Source organism: Chiloscyllium plagiosum, unplaced genomic scaffold (genome assembly GCF_037043375.1).
Source record: "Chiloscyllium plagiosum isolate Xiang-an unplaced genomic scaffold, Cpla_swu_hap1 HiC_scaffold_4, whole genome shotgun sequence".
Lineage (NCBI taxonomy): Eukaryota > Metazoa > Chordata > Chondrichthyes > Orectolobiformes > Hemiscylliidae > Chiloscyllium > Chiloscyllium plagiosum.
In genome coordinates, this window is record NW_028270142.1 from 9,399,270 (window position 1) to 9,417,153 (window position 17,884).

General features: G+C 43.7%; 1 protein-coding gene across 1 annotated transcript in view; it reads left to right on the top strand.

Moving 5' to 3' along the window:
• Nucleotides 1-17,884, top strand: part of cunh8orf34 (chromosome unknown C8orf34 homolog) — a 398,588-nt gene that overhangs the window by 318,980 nt on the left and 61,724 nt on the right. Inside the window, exon 8 of the mRNA XM_043689235.2 lies at nucleotides 11,257-11,392. Coding sequence (XP_043545170.2) covers nucleotides 11,257-11,392 — 136 coding nt within the window. The remainder of the gene's footprint in view (nucleotides 1-11,256; nucleotides 11,393-17,884) is intronic.

Genomic DNA, 17,884 nt, shown 5'->3' on the forward strand with positions numbered 1-17,884 from the left:
GTGGTGTTATTAGCGGTGTGTGTCAGGCTGGGTAGGTAGGCTGGGGTGGTGTTGGGGTGAGGTGGTTGTGGTTTTATTAGTGGTGTATATCAGGCTGGGTAAGCAGGCTGGGGTAGTGTTGGGGTGAGGTGGTTGTGGTGTTGTTAGCGGTGTGTATCAGGGTGGGTAGGCAGGCTGGGTAGGTAGGCTGGGGTGGTGTTGGGGTGAGGTGGTTGTGGTTTTATTAGTGGTGTGTATCAGGCTGGGTGAGCAGGCTGTGGTAGTGTTGGGGTGAGGTGGTTGTGGTGTTATTAGCGGTGTGTATCAGGCTAGGTAGGCAGGCTGGGGTGGAGTTGGGATGAGGTGATTGTGGTGTTATTAGTGGTGTGTATCAGGCTAGGTAGGCAGGCTGGGGTAGTGTTGGGGTGAGGTGGTTGTAGTGTTATTAGCGGTGTATATCAGGCTGGGTAGGCAGGCTGGGTAGGCAAACTGGGGTAGTGTTGGGATGAGGTGGTTGTGGTGTTATTAGCGGTGTGTATCTAGCTGGGGTTGTGTTGGGATTGCGGTGTTATTAGTGGTGTATATCAGGCTTGGGTGGCAGGCTGGGGTAGTGTTAGGATGAGGTGGTTGTGGTGTTATTAACGGTGTATATCAGGCTGGGTAGGTAGGCTGGGGTAGTGTTGGGATGATGTGGCTTCCTGATTAAGGACCCCTGCCTGAAACGTCCTGCTCCTCGGATGCTGCACAACCTGCTGTGCTTTTCCAACACCATTCTCATCTTGACTCTAATCTCCAGCATCTGCAGTCCTCACTTTCGCCCATTGTGAGTCATCACCATATCATTAGGACTTACTTGCATCTAACTCTGGACTATCACAGTGATGTAACAAGATGAAACATTGCAGGTTTTTAGCCCACTCATTAACATTGAGGGGCATACATTCTACTTTGTGTGTTACCCATTGGATATACAGCACCCACCCACCTTCTGTTAGAAGCTCATTGTCAGTACAGAGCATCAAAGATTTATTGGAATGTATTTGTCTCTATTAGTGACTGCTGCAAAATCTGCTCTGTTGGAAGATGAATCTGTAATAAAGTTGAAAGGTGTTATAGATTACTTTTCTTACTAACTGGGTTGAGAGAAATGTCTTTGTGTTATGTTGTCTCCGTGCTGAGATTTCACATTAAACACCATTGAATTGGGCATATATTGAGAAAGAAGATCCTTTCGACATGTATCCACAAGTTTTGCTCTGCAACATTAAAATATCTTCTCATCAGATGCACTTTTGTTTTAAAACATCTCTCTCCTGGAGTGTTTAAAATAGGTTTGTGTGGGTACCTCTCTCCCTAGGTTTGCGTAATTGGGGAACCCATAACAGCCGGTGTGGTGAAAAGCATAAAGAGTGATAGTAATAGAATCTGAATTCCAATGGATGTCCTGCTTATTTCCCACAGTTGGCTGTGCTGGGAAGAGGTGGTGTAATTAAACATTGCAAGACAGTAATCTTCCCAAATTTCCTCTGAAGCGAAGTTCTGAAAAAGGGTCACTGCACCTGAAACATTAAGTCTGCTTTCTCTCCACAGATGCTGCCAAACCTTCCTTAGCCATTTCTTGTCTTTGTTTCAAATTTCCTCATTGGTCTGAAAGGAAAATATGCTTTTTCTTCTATTCTATTAACGCTTTAAAACATTTCTCGGTGTTTAATTGCACAAAGGTCACTTTGTAATCTTTCAAGAACATGTTTTAAGTTTTGCAAATCCAACTGATCTGGTAAACATTACTTATTCATTTAAATCTTTAGGTTTTTACTCTAAGAGATGTTCTTAATTGAATTTAGATTAGATTACTTACAGTGTGGAAACAGGCCCTTCGGCCCAACAAGTTCACACCGACCCGCCGAAACATATACCACCCAGACCCATACTCCTACATTTACCCCTTCACCTAACACTACAGGCAATTTAGCATGGGTAAATTGCACATAACCTGCACATCTTTGGACTGTGGGAGGAAACCGGGGGACCTGGAGAAAACCCACGCAGACACGGGGAGAACGTGCAAACTCCACACAGTCAGTCGCCTGAGGTGGGAATTGAACCCAGGTCTCCGGCGCTGTGAGGCAGCAGTGCTAACCACTGTGCCACCGTGCCACCCACAATTTCTGACTAATAAAACATTGCCTAGATGTCTACAGCCACATACTTCACAAATTGTTGCTCTTGATAAGTGACCATGTTCTAGCGAACTTTGCGTGCTGACTCCCCTGAGCCAGTAGGTTCCCATCAAGCAGTTACAGAAATTACTCTTGTTCTAAGAGCTATTATCTCTAGACTGTTACCTGATCCATGTGCCAAATGGCTGAGGGAAAAGCAAATTAGAGAGTCAGTGCATGGCTCAAAGAATAGTGTGGGCAGAAGGGGTTCAATTCATTGGGCGCTGGCGTAATTGTTCAGAGGAGAGCGGGAGCTGTTCTGCTGGGATGGGCTCCACTTAAACTGGACTGGGATCAGCATCCTGGTAAAAAAGGTGGTCGGATTACTTTTCATGTCAACTGGATTGAGAGAAATGTCTTTGTTTTGTAGTCTCTATGCTGAGACTTCACAATGAATCACCACTGAAGTGGGCATATATTGAGAAAGATGATCCTTTAGACATGTACCCACAAGTTTTGCTCTGCATTGTTAAAAACATGTTCTTGTCAGATGCACTTACCGTTGTAAAATAAGGGCTTCTTGGAAACAAATAAGAACTAGACTTTGGAAGATTTGATGAAGGAAGATTTAGAAATTCTGGAAGAATTCAGTGCAATAAAACAGTGTAGTAATTTTGCTAAAGTCAAGCCAAGTAGCACATAAAGTTTCACAGTAATAATGCATCAGTGTAAATTATGAAGGGAGTTGCTCAAGTAGTTGTAATGGCAGTCAGTTAGTTATTCTGAGGCTTAGGACAATATTCTGGCTACACATCTCATTATGATTCTTTCTTGAACAAAGATCTGGAATTGAACATTGGTCTCAGTCGTGGTGCTAGGAAACTCTCGGTGCATGTTGTAAAAGCTTTTCTGCTTCCTAAAATGTCCTTTAAGGAAGGAACTTGAAAGTCCTTACCGAGTCCGGTGTGCATGTGACATGTGCTTGACCCTTCACAGCCCACTGAAGAGGTTTAGCAAGTCTCCCAGTTGTACCAAATATGCAGAAATGTCATAAAAAGGATAAAACTGGACAGGCAATGACCTATGCACGGGAAATAACATTCCCTGACAACACATTTGAGCCCTCCTTACTACTGTGGGGGGGATTGCACCAAAATTGGGAGCACTGCACCGCAGACCTATCAAGAAATAGCCTAACATAGTCTTGCTCACAAAGTGGTATAATTTATGGCCAATGCCCCTGACACTCCCATGACCATTCCTTGGGTATGTCCTATCTCATTGGAAGAACAGAACCACCAGGGGTACAGAAGAGTTACTCAGAGACTCCTCAACATTGACTTCAGAGACCACTGAATATCACAGTATCAGGTCAAACATGGGCAAGGAAACCTCCTACTGGTTTCCTCCTACCTTGAACTGATGAATCAGTACTGTGTAATGTTGAACAGTGCACAGAGGAAATGGCAAGGTCACAGCATGTATTTAGGACGGGGGGCCTTAATTATCTATCACCAAGGATATCCTAGTAGCTTATTATTGACTGAGCTGTCAAGTCCTGAGAAACATATCTGCAAGTCAGGATCTGCAGCGTTTGATGAAGGAACCAACCAGAGGGAGAAAACAATTAGGTTTGGTACTCACCTATCTCTCTGTTGCAGTATCTGTGCATGTATAGGCAGGAGTGACCAATACATAGACTTCACACAGACAAAATCTCATCTTCACACTGACCATGCCCTCCATCATGGTGTGTGATATCACTGCCCTGTGAAATGGAATGGGTTCAAAACAGATCTAGCAACTCAGAACTGGGCATCCTTGAGGCACTGTGGGCCAATAGTAATGGAGAGTGCAGGAGGGCATGCCAGGAGCAGCACCAGGGTCATCTAAAAATAAGATGTCAACCTGGTGAAGCCACCAAATAGGACTATTAGTAGGTTAAACAGCAGAAACATAGACAAGACTAAGCAGTCCCACATGGATCAGATCTAAGCTCTGTTCTCCTGCCATATCCAGTCATGAATGGTGGTCGGAAATTGAACAATGGTGAGAGCAGGTGGGGGAAGATATTACAGACAAACGTGAGGATGGCAGAGAGTTAAGTCTTGGTGGGAGAAAGGTGGAAGAGTGTGCAGAGAGAGTGAGCGAGAGGTAGAAGGGTGTGGCATTTACCATGGTGAAACACAAAAGGTCATTGACCTGACGGTAGTGCTGGCCATTCCTCCACACTGTTGGGATAGCACTGGCAACCTCTGGGTGGCATCCTCTGGGCGCTACCAGGTGCGGGTGGCATGGTCTCCATTGTTGGACTCCAAGAAGAGGGCACCTCTTGTTTGCACCAACAGTGGAACCCCCAGGTTCTGTGATGCCACCTTGCCAGTCTCTGACATGTTAGATGTTACCCATCATCAAGCGGGGCAGCTGAGACATGCCAATGCTCATCGGAATGGTATCCACTGCTGGGAATAGCACACGGTAAAATGGGATTAGAATTGAACTTGAGGGACACCACAGGAGCTTGAATGTTAATGAGGCACATTTGTTCAGATGCAGTGAGAAATCCTACTGATCCTCATAGCGAGATTCCCTCCAATTCAAACACAACTCAAACTAGCCAAAAAAATGGAACATTCAGTCTTTTATTCTCAAGAGTAAATGGAGATTTTAATCATTCTCAGATCTTGTTAAACAACCACTATTAAATGAACTCTACCATTTGCTTCCTGTTCGATGCGTGCCCTAGCTTTGTTGGAGTGTTTTACTGTGTAATTTTGCCAGCAGAAGTACATTGTAGAGTAACTAAATGAAAGAGCTAATGTGATAATGGTTAAGGATCATCATCCCCTTCGAACCTGACGGGGAGTGAGAAACCATTGAATGGTGTGGGAAAGCAGGAGAGACAGCTGGGAAAGGATACATAATCTACTCTTCAGGCACTTTCACCTTCAGCTGCCCGATCGCTCGCAGCTGTTGAAATTAAACCGCGTTTTTCAGACCTGTTCAAAAACATAATAGCATGAGAACTAGGAACAGGAGGAGGCCATTCAGCCCCTCGAGCCTGCTCCGCCATTCAATATGATTTTAGATTTAGATTCCCTACAGAGTGGAAGCAGGCCCTTCGGCCCAACAAGTCCACACCGACCCTCCGAAGAGTAATCATGGCTAACCTCACCTCAGCCTCAACTCGTTACTCATTAAAAATCTGTCTGTCTCCCCCTTCAGTTTACTCAATGTCACTGCACTCACCACTCGCTGGGGGAAGTGAATTCCACAGGCTCATGGTCCTCTGAGAGAAATAATTCCTCCTCATCCCTGCTTTAAATCTGCAACCCCTTATCCTAAAATGATGGCCTCTTGTTTCAGATTGCCCCATGTGAGGAAACATCCTTTCTGTGTTTACTTTGTCAACCCGTTGAGCACAAGATCTCCTCTCTCATTTACAGAGCCCGAGAGTCATACAGCACAGAAACAGACCCTTCGGTCCAACTCATCCATGCTGGCCAAGTTTCCCAAAGTAAACTAGTCCCACTTGCCTGCATTTGGCCCACAAATTAAAGACAGTGATATCTAAATGTTACTATCTTTATAACAAACTATTTCCCAAATATGAAGCAAAAACAGCAATAAATTATTTAAGACTCCTAGAATATACTTATTATCCTTTGTAGTGAATGCTGTAAAACTCGCATGAAGTTTGAATTCTATTGAGAATGTTATAATTGACATATTAGCACCGTTCAATGTGTTTGGAAATAGTGAAATGTTACAATACTCCGACCTGCATTTTGAGTGTGAAAGTAATCCTGTGATGTTACATGTGGGGAAGTTGTACAGTTTTGTGAAATTTTGATCTGTGTTTTTATTACTACTGATGTCCCATAAACAGGTTCCTGCAAGCTTGGGGAAACATTTGATGGTGGATTTACTGTGATCAACACAGACACACACACTCGCTCTCTCTCTCTCTCTCTCTCTCTCTCACACACACACACAGACACACACACACTCTCTCCCTCACACACACAGACACACACACTCGCTCTCTCTCTCACACACACAGACAGACAAACCACTCTCTCTCTCAACACACACACACATACAGACAAACCACTCTCTCTCTCACACACACACACAGACAAACCACTCTCTCTCTCTCACACACAGACACACACACTTACTCTCTCACTCTCACACAGACAGACACACACACTTACTCTCTCTCTCACACACACACAGACACACACACTCGCTCTCTCTCTCTCACACACAGACAAACCACTCTCTCTCTCACACACACACACACAGACACACACACTTACTCTCTCTCTCACACACACAGACACACACACTCGCTCTCTCTCTCACACACACACACCGGCAAACCACTCTCTCTCTCACACACACAGTCACACACACACTCTCTCCCTCACACACACAGACAAACCACTCTCTCTCACACACACAGACAAACCACTCTCTCTCTCTCACACACACAGACACGCACACTCTCTCTCTCTCACACACACAGACACACACACTTACTCTCTCTCTCACACAAACAGACACACACACACTCTCTCCCTCACACACAGACAAACCACTCTCTCTCTCACACACACAGACAAACCACTCTCTCTCACACACACACGCACACTCTCTCTCTCTCACACACACACACAGACACACACACACTCTCTCTCTCACACACACACACACAGACACACACACTCTCTCTCTCTCCCACACATACAGACAAACCACTCTCTCTCCCTCTCACACACAGACACACACTCGCTCTCTCTCTCTCACACACACATACAAACCACTCTCTCTCACACACACACAGACAAACTACTTTCTCTTTCTCTCTCTCACATACACAGACACACACTCGCGCTCTCTCTCACACACACCGACAAACCACTCTCTCTCTCACACACAGACACACATACTCGCTCTCTCTCTCACACACACACACAGACACACACACTCGCTCTCTCTCACACACACAGACAAACCACTCTCTCTCTCACACACACGGACACACACACTCGCTCTCTCTCTCTCACACACGCAGACAAACCACTCTCTCTCTCTCACACACACACACAGACAAACCACTCTCTCTCTCTGTCACACACAGACACATACACTCGCTCTCTCTCTCTCTCTCACACACACACCGACAAACCACTCTCTCTCTCTCTCACACACACACAGACACACACATTCGCTCTCTCTCTTTCACGCACACAGACACACACACACAAACAAACCACTCTCTCTCTCACACACACACAGACACACAAACTTGCGCGCTCTCTCACACACACAGACAAACCACTCTCTCTTTCACACACACAAACCACTCTCTCCCTCTCACACACACAGACAAACCACTCTTTCACACACACACACAGACAAACCACTCTCTCTCCCTCTCTCACACACGCAGACACACACACTGGCTCTCTCTCTCTTACACACAGACACACACACTTGCTCTCTCTCTCTCACACACAGACAAACTACTCTCTCTTTCACACACACACACAGACAAACCACTCTCTCTCTCTCACACACACACAGACAAACCACTCTCTCTCACACACACACACTCGCTCTCTCTCTCTCTCACACACAGACAAACTACTCTCTCTCTCTCACACACACACACAGACAAACCACTCTCTCTCACACACACACACAGACAAACCACTCACTCTCTCATACACACACACAGACACACACACTCACTCTCTCTCTCTCACACACACACAGACAGACACACACACTCACTCTCTCTCTCTCATACACACACAGACAAACCACTCTCTCTCTCTCTCACACACAGACATACACACACTCGCTCTCTCACACACACAGACAAACCACTCTCTTTCTCTCTCACATACGCACAGAAACACACACTCGCTCTGTCTCTCATACACACACACAGACAAACCACTCTCTCTCACACACACAGACAAACCACTCTCTTTCTCTCTCACACACACAGACACACACAGACAAACTACTCTCTCTCTCTCTTACACACACAGACACACACGCTCGCTATCTCTCTCCCACACACACAGACAAACCACTCTCTCTCACACAAACAGACACACACACTCACTGTCTCTCTCACACACAAACCACAGACACACACAAATTCATGCACATACAGACAAACAAACAAGAATGCACATACACATGCACAGACCCAAATATACACACCCAGACATACGCATACACATACACATATGCACAAACATGGAGACACACATGAACACACATGCAGACACGTTCAAGCATGGACACACCTATTCACACACACACTTAAAGAGCAGCACATATGTAAGCACACACACAGACCCACAGTGACACATATGTACACACACAGGCACACAGAGTGACACATATGTACACACTACAGACACATGCACAGACACACAGTGACACATATGTAAGGACACACGGACACGCAAAGTGACACATGTGTATGCACACACACAGTGACACATAAGTACGCACACACACAGAGTGACACATGTACGCACACACAAAGTGACACATGTACACACACAGACACACAGAGTGACACATATGTACACACACACAGACACACAAAGTTACACATCTGTACGCACACACATAGACCTAAAGGAGCAAGCAGATCTGCCATTCTGCCTCCCTTTCCCTGCTAAATATCAAAACATTCACAACATTTTGTACTCATTCAATGGTTTCTAATCCAAAGTGAGCCATGATTTGTAACAGATGGAACAGTGTGTTGGGTTAAAACAAACTTCATGTTTGTTTGCAGCAGGGTATATGTCTGTACAGGAAGTGTTTAAACATCTTTTGGGTGCTGTTAATTTTAAGATTAGACACAAGACAGGCTTTGAATCATAGAATCCCTGCAGTTTGGGAACAGGCCATTTGGCCCAACAAATCCACACCGACCCTCCAAAGCATAACCCACCCAGACCCATTTCTCTACATTTACCCCTGACTAATGCACCTAACCTAGACATCCCTGAACACTATGGGCAATTTAGCATGGCCAATCCACCCTAACCTGCACATCTTTGGAATGTGGGAAGAAACCCACACAGACATGAGGAAAATGTACAAACTCCACACTGATAGTCACCCCAGGCTGAATCAAACCCCAGTCCCTGCCACTGTGAGGCAGTAGTGTTAACCACTGAGCCACCATGCTGCTTTCTAGTAAGTTTAAGTCAGACGAAAAGATTAATGCTTATTTGTATGGCACCAAGAAGTCTAATTCATTCACAGAATGAGGGTGTTACTGGCTAGATCAGTATTTATTGCCCAGAGGGCAGTTAAGATTCAACCACATTGCTGAGAGGTTGGAATCACATCTAGGCCAGACCAGGTAAGGACAGCAGTTCTCTCAAGAACATCAGTGAACCAGATGGGTTTTCCCCAACAATTGGCAATTGATTCATGGTCATTTTAGACTTTGACTTCCAGGAGTTTATTGAATTGAAATTCTAACCTCTGCTGTGGTTGGATTCAAACCCAGGTCCCCAGAACATTACTTGGGTCTCTGGATTAATAGTCCAGCGATAATACCACTAGGCCATTGCTTCTCTTGTGGTAATGCAATGAAAATATTAATTTCCTCAAGCACATATAAAGATGAATTTTGGAGGTAAAGCATGCACTGAGGTTATTACCAAATGACGAGGAGAAAGTTTAAATTAGTCCTTTAACTTGTCAGCTTTGCAGATTTAATGTGTTTGATTTTGTAGTACCTTAAAACTAAAAAGTAGGGTTGGAAAATTCTGAGTTCCGTATGGAGTTATAGCCAACTTTCTGAAGGGGGATTATACACAGGGAAGGCAGTTTAATCCCAGGGGTTGACAATGTTTCTTTCTTGGCACTGGAGCAAGACCCTCTGATGTCCCGTTGGACTCTCTTGCCTCTAGTTGGCCCTTGGAATAAAAACTTGTGTTTGTTCTAATCAGTTTCTAGCACATGATGAAGAGTTCAGGTACAGGCAGGCATGAGGAACCCAAAGCTGATCTTGCATTTTAATAACTTTACATTCCAGCATTGTTCACTTCCACTGTTTCCAAATAATACCATGAATATCGGGTCACATAGAGTACATTGGAGGACTTTGCATTTCCTGCTTTCTTGGGTTGGAAATGTTCCATTTGAACTTGGCGGTAATTAGGTAAAAACAAGCACTGCAGATGCTGGAAACCAGAATCTAGATTAGAGTGGTGCTGGGAAAGCACAGCAGGTCAGGCAGCATCCGAGGAGCGGGAAAATCGACGTTCATCAGGAATAGAGGAATTGGCGGTAATTGTAAAGGTTCTACTCAATAAAATCTTCCGTAATGCAAATCTCTGCCCCAGAAATATTAAAGGATACAGTTCTAACTTCCATAAACCAAGAAATCTTTCCACTGGATGCGAATTATTGCATGGTGCACCCAGACTTGAACTAGCATACATCTTCTTTGTGAAAGTTCCCTTAACTTCCCTTAACAGTGCGGAGTGCAAAAATAATGAGCTACTTAATTTAAAGTAATGTGCATGACAATCATTTTATTCTTAGAATGAATATTTTTATTATCAACGTGGATTGTAAAGTGCTGTAAGCCCTTGCTACACAAAGCAGGATAAATGGTTGCCACTCACCCCTGCTTGTGATAAATTGTTCCTCCACCCTTCTGCTTTTTAAGTCTCACATTTGCAGAACCATTACATTTGAGTTTCAATAAATCCCCAGGCAACAGAAGTTGTAAATTCAACAAGCGATCTGACATTCGGAATGTCTTTCCACGGATAGCCCTCCACCTGTAAACAATTATGTTTTAAAGATTTGCTGGAGACCTGAGTTAGTCCTCTGTGACTTTAGGTCATTTCAGTTTTTGTGGAGTTGCTTTGCAGTCGCCTACAGTTTGTGTTTTTTTTAAAAAAGCCAAAGTTAATCTCAAAATGTCCCAGTTGAATGAAGTTTGAATCTGACAAGTTAGGAATATGATGTGTCACTCCTGGGTAAGTTGCGATTTACTTTAATCAGATCCATTTAGTTCAGAAAGATTTGTAATCAGATTCTCTTTGGATTGCAGAAGACTTGGATGACTTGAGGATGGAGGGCATCACTGACCACGTCCCTTCAGGTAGCCGGTTTAGTCAAGGTCGAAGTTTGTATTTTGCAGAACCTCAAGCTAAAGTAATACTCAACATCTGCTCAAGGTGTGCCAGGTAAAGTCGAAGCCAATTTTGTATCATCACTACCAAAATGTTAACCTGTTGTAACTGCATTCTCTTTCATTCTAAACATGGAATTTATTCTGTTTTCTGTACTTTTAAGCCACACAGCTTTGAAGCTCCATTGGAATTGTTTCAAGATGTATTTTAAACAAAAAATCCTTACCTGTGCATGGCTCTCTAGCAGCTGTCACAAGACCCAGCCACTGAATGTTGTATTACACTTTTATTTCGACAGTGTTGGCCTTTTGGGAATTCTTTAAGAGCAAATTTCAGACCTCACAGTGAGCAAATATCACAGAGACTTCCATGTCGAAATAATTCTAAACATCGCACCATTGTAACCTTTAGATCTTGGCCTTTTCCAAACCCTATTTTGATTGAATGCAATTTTAAGGTTCATTTAAGAGATCATTCTGGCCCTATTCAACTTGTTCCCTTTTAATATTGAATATCATCAGCAATCTAACTTTTCATTCTTGTCTAAGCACCTCTGTATTTGACTAAGTGTATGAGCAGTCTTCCCCCAAGGCATCATGGATAGCTGGTCACATTACTTTACACATATCCATATTTATTTTCCTACACATGTCCATATTTACTTCCCCGCAGATGACACCAAAATTGGAGGTGTGGTGGACAGCGAAGAGGGTTACCTCAGATTACAACAGGATCTGGACTAGATGAACCAATGGGCTGAAATGTGGCAGATGGAGTTTAATTCAGATAAATGCGAGGTGCTGCATTTTGGGAAAGCAAAGCTTATCAGGATTTATACACTTAATGGTAAGGTCCTAGGCAGTGTTGCTGAACAAAGAGACATTGGAGTGCAGGTTCATAGCTCCTTGAAGTGGAGTCGCAGGTAGATTAGATTAGTTACAGTGTGGAATCAGGCCCTCTGGCCCAACAAGTCGACACCGACCCGCCAAAGTGCACCCACCCAGACCCATTTCCCCTACATTTACCCCTGCACCTAACACTACGGGCAATCTAGCATGGCCAATTCACCTAACATGCACATTTTTGGTGCTGTGGGAGGAAACTGAAGCAAACCCACACAGACACGGGGAGAATGTGCAAACTCCACACAGACAGTTGCCTGAGGTGGGAATTGAACCCAGGTCTCTGACGCTGTGAGGCAGCAGTGCTAACCACTGTGCCATCGTGCCACCCACTAAGATAGATAGGATAGTGAAGAAGGTGTTTGGTATGCTTTCCTTTATTGGTCAAAGTATTGAGTACAGGAGTTGGGAGGTCATGTTGCAGCTGTACAGGGCATTGGTTAGGCCACTGTTGGAATATTGCATGCAATTCTGGTCTCCTTCCTATCAAAAAGATGTTGTGAAACTTGAAAGGGTTCAGAAAGGATTTACAAGGATGTTGCCAGGGTTGGAGGATTTGAACTATAGGGAGAGGCTGAACAGGCTCAGGCTGTTTTCCCTGGAGCGTCGGAGGCTGAGGGGTGACCTTATAGAGGTTTACAAAATTATGAGGGGCATGGATAGGACAAATAGACAAAGTCTTTTCCCTGGGGTTGGGGAGTCCAGAACTAGAGGTCATAGGTTTAGGGTGAGAGGGGAAAGATGTAAAAGAGACCTAAGGGTCAACCTTTTCATGCAGAGGGTGGTATGTGTATGGATTGAGCTGCCAGAGGAAGTGGTGGAGGCTGGTACAATTGCAACATTTAAAAGGCATTTGGATGGGTACATGAATAGGAAGGGTTTGGAGGGATATGGGCCGGGTGCTGGCAGGTGGGACTAGATTGGGTCGGTATATCTGGTCACTCTATGATTGATGTCACCTAATGGAAAAATGCCAGAGAATCTTATACCATTCACAAGAGAAAATAGAAACTGTGTTTTTGTCATTCTGGTAAAGTGAAGCATAACCCATAAGTCCATACATTTTAATAACTTTATATCCAAACATTGTTTACTTGCACTGTTTCAAAATAACCTCAAATGAACCCCACGAATGGTGGTTTCATGTAAGACTTTACATTTCCAACTTCATTGCAGTTGGTTGGAAATGTTGAAATTGAACGCGATGGTAATTTCTGCCCATTAAAATCTCCCATGATGCAAAGGTCTGCACCAGAAATAGACCCCTGCTATTCACCTTATCTATTATCCCTCACGACATTATAAACCTCTTTGAGGTCATCTCTCAACCTCCTCGGCTCCAGTGAAAACCAATCCCAGCCTCGACTTATAACTCAAACCCTCCATTCCTGATAACATCTGGTAAATCTCTTCCGAACCCTCTCCAGCTTTAGTAATATCCTTCCTGTAGCAGGGTGACCTGAACTGCACACTGCACCGACTAGCATCCTGTACAACCTCATTTGACGTCCTGACCCTATACTCAGTGGTCTGAGCAATGAAGGCAAGCTTGCTAAAAGCTTTCTTAACCATCCTGTCTACAAATTTCAAAGAATTAGATACCTGAGTCTCTAGGTCTCTCTGTTTTACAATATTATCCTGGGCCCGACCATTAATTGTATACGTCCTGCCCTTGTTTGTTCTACAAAATGCAATAAATTGCATTAATCCAAATCTCAAGTTGAAGGGTGTGGCACTGGAAAAGCACAATCAGGCAGAATCTTAAAACAGGAGAGTCAATGTTTTGGGCATAAGCCCTTCATCAGGAATGAAGAGCCGCATTCCTGATGAAGGGCTTATGCCCAAAACGTCGCTTCTTCTGTTTCTCGGATGCTGCCTGACCTGCTGTGCTTTCCCAGAGCCACACTCTTCGACACTAACCTCCAGCATCTGCAGTACTCACTTTCTCCCCATTGACTTTATCCAAGTACAGCTCCATTTGCCACTCCTCAACCCATTGGCCCAATGGATCAAGATCTCTTTGTAATCTGAGTCAGTTTCCATCAAAATCTGGTGAAAAGTTAATCTCGAAAGCAAAAGTTGACTTATTTGGGCCACACTGTAGAGCAAGATCAAGTAGCACCTGGAAAATTGAAAGAAAGGGCAATTTTAGATGTGCCCATGCCTGAGATGAAACAGATAATTCTGTGATATATTGGCATGAGTTGATTATTATCAAATGTTTGTCCTAAATCACCTGTAGTGGCTCCTTTAACAAATTTACTCAAGAAAGGCAGCAAATGTGAATGGGCACCAGAGTGAGAACTTGAAAGCTGTCCCTACAACCGCGGTTGGAGACAAAAATACTACAGATGCTGGAATCCACTGTAGACAGGCAGGAGGCTGAAAGAACACAGCAAGCTAGGCAGCATCAGGAGGTGGAGAGAAAGGTTACACCCAAAACATCGACTTCTGCAGCTCCCCGATGCTGCCTGGCTTGCTGTATTCTTCCAGCCTCCTGCCCGCCTCCTGTTCTCACAGCCACAGCAGTTTTAGCAGCATCAAAATCTGTGAAAATATTCATCCTGACTGTTTATGTCAGCGACATCAATGGAGGTGCCAGTTCACATAGACTGTTAAAAATCACATAACACCAGATTATAGTCCAACAGGTTTAATTGGAAGCACTAGCTTTCGGAGCATCGCTCCTTCATCAGGTGATTGTGGAGGGCTCGATCGTAACAGAGAATTTATAGCAAAAATTTACAGTGTGATGTAACTGAAATTATACATTGAAAAATTGATTGTCTGTTAAGCCTTTCATCTGTTAGAATACAGTGATAGTTTCACTTCTTTCATGTGCAAATCACAAAACCCTTTTTTTTAAAAGTTGCATTCTCGGGTTAGCTGTTAAAATGGTGATAGCTAGACAATATATTGAAGGTGTTAGCCCCCTGTGTTCTCTGTCTATGACCTGATGTTTAGATTGATTCTAATCTAAAAAGTGAGATAACAGAGTTTTACATAAATTCATGCAGTTTTTGAGCTCAGAGTTCTACATGAATGTATGCAGTTTTTGAGCAAAGTGCAATGTAACTCTGCAAGTACAAATTCACCACACAAAATATATGTGTGCATGTGAGTCTTTGTCTGTGTGTGTGTCTGTCTGGAGTGGGGGTTGTGAGTGTGAGAAAGTGTGTGTGTGTGTGTAGTGAGTGCCTTAAGTCTGTGAGGGGGTGCATGTGTGGGAGTGTGTGTGTCTATAAGGGTGTGTGTGGGTGTCTGTATGCGTGTCTGTGTGTACCTGTGTCCGTGTGTATGTGAGAGTGTGTGTGTGTAGGAATATCTGTGTGTGTGTGTAGTGCAATGGTGATCACCTGTAATGTGACATGAACCCAAGGTCCCGGTTGAGGCCCTCCCTATGGGTACCGAACTTAGCATCTCCGAATCATCACATAGACTGTGAATGTTTTGAAGACCTGAATGCGTGCCGACAGAAATAATCAATGCTGGAGAAAGAGACATTGTGTTTTGTATTGGGTGGACATCAGTTTGAAATCTAAACCACAACAATGCATAAGAAATTGTTACATACACAGACCACAAATCTTTGATTTTATTTTGGTTTTAATCCTGTGACGAAATGATTTAAAATAAAAGCATTTGTACGCTTGGAACAAAAACCAATGCCATAGCTGAAGATTGTATTTGTTAGAGTTCAGAAGGTTGAGGGGAGATCTAATAAAAACTTACAAGGTAATGCATGGCTTAGAAAGGGTGGAAAATAGTTTCCGTCAGGTGGGGATACCAGGACCCATGGGCACAGCCTTAGAATTAGAGGCGGGTCAATTTAAAACAGAAATGAGGAGACAATTCTTCAGCCAGAGTGGTCGGCCTGTGGAATTCATTGCCACGGAGCACAGTGGAGGCCAGGACATTAAATGTTTTCAAGGCAGAGATTGATATATTCTTGATCTCGAAGGAATTTAGGGATACGGGGAGAGTGCGGGTAAGTGGCATTGAAATGCCCATCAGCCATGATTGAATGGCGGAGTGGACTCGATGGGCTGAATGGCCTTATGTCCATTCCTATTTCTTATGGTCTTATGAAGGTTCACCAGAATGTTGCCTGGCCTTGGATGTATTAGATATAAAGGAAGATTAAGAAGACTCGGATTGATTTCGCTGGAAAGAAGGAGGCTGAGAGGAAACCCGTTAGAGGTCTACAAAATTTTGAGAGGCATAGATAGGGTGGATAGGCAGAGGCTTTTTTCCCAGAGTTAAAGTTTCAATTACAAGGAAGCACAGGTTCAAGGTGAGAGGGTCAAAGTTTAAGGGAGATGTGTGTGGGGAGGTTTGCATGCAGAGAGTGGTAAGAGCCTGAAACGCACTGTCAGAGGAAGCAGGTATGTTGCCAACATTTAAGAGGCATCTGGATGGTTACATAAATAGGGAGGGAACAGAGGGATACGGACCGAATAAGGACTAACGGTTTGCTTTTTAGTTTAGCTTGGGCATGATAATCGGCGGCTTGGAGGGCTGAAGGCCTGTTCCTGTGCTGTACCTCTCTTTTCATGTCTCTGTTCTGATGCTTTATCAAAGCACACAAGACAAAACATGGCTGTTGTGATGCAAATGGATTTATTTAAAATGTGGTTGATGAGAAACTTATTGTATATTTAATGCCAGTATATTATTGCTGTTAACTTAGTTTGGAAATAGTTTATTTTTAAAATGCCTCTTGAGGATATGTTTCCATTCTACCTTGGGAGGGGTGTGATCAGAAGTCTCTGATATGTATGGATTTTAAAGTAGTGGCATATGGGTTTGTTACTACTCTAAAGGGTCTTTGAAAACAACTAGGCCAAACAGAAATGTCCCATAGCACTCTAATATTCTTCTGGGTTTCCACACATGCTGGCTGGCATGCCAATGCATTGACTTCTGATTTCAGAAGTTTAAGCCATGCAAAAAACTAAAATATTGTTCGATCATTCTTAGGGAATAGCGACCTAATCTAGTATATGTTAGAGAGGGAGGACCCCCTGGAGTGTTAATGGAAGATTGGTTTTATTGTGCGGATTTATGATTGCCATTAACTTGTTCATGGATCAGGGGAATCAAAGATTTATTTTAGCTCAGCAATGTGGAAATCACGAGTGTAAGTGAAGTGAGAACACGGCACAGAGACATTGATCTAATATCACTGAACCTAACCGGCTGGGAAATCTTTAAAGATTGAAGTTGCAAAGCCTCAGTGAGGGGTTTGTGCTAACAGCATTTGTTCTAAGAGCTGGGGTAAATTTAAATAGAAATCTTTTGTTTGACAAACTTGGCGCATTATCTTGCCCGCCACCTTTGGTTGGGAAAATGGGAAACAGATTGTTAATGTCGAAGAGCTATGGCAAAGCCCTCTCCATTCAGAATTGGGTTCAAGACCGATACTGGCCTGCCCTCTCTATGTGGGCACTGTTCACATAAAACTCCATCTCTAATATCTTTCAAGATTAACGTGTGAGCTCATTTTTTATGGAGTCAGAGTCATAATGTCATACAGCACGGAAACAGCCCCTTCTGTCCACCCAGTCCATTGCCAAACTTAATCCCAAACTAAACTAGTCCCACCAGCCTTCTCCTGGCTATCTTAAGTATTTCTCTCCTCCTG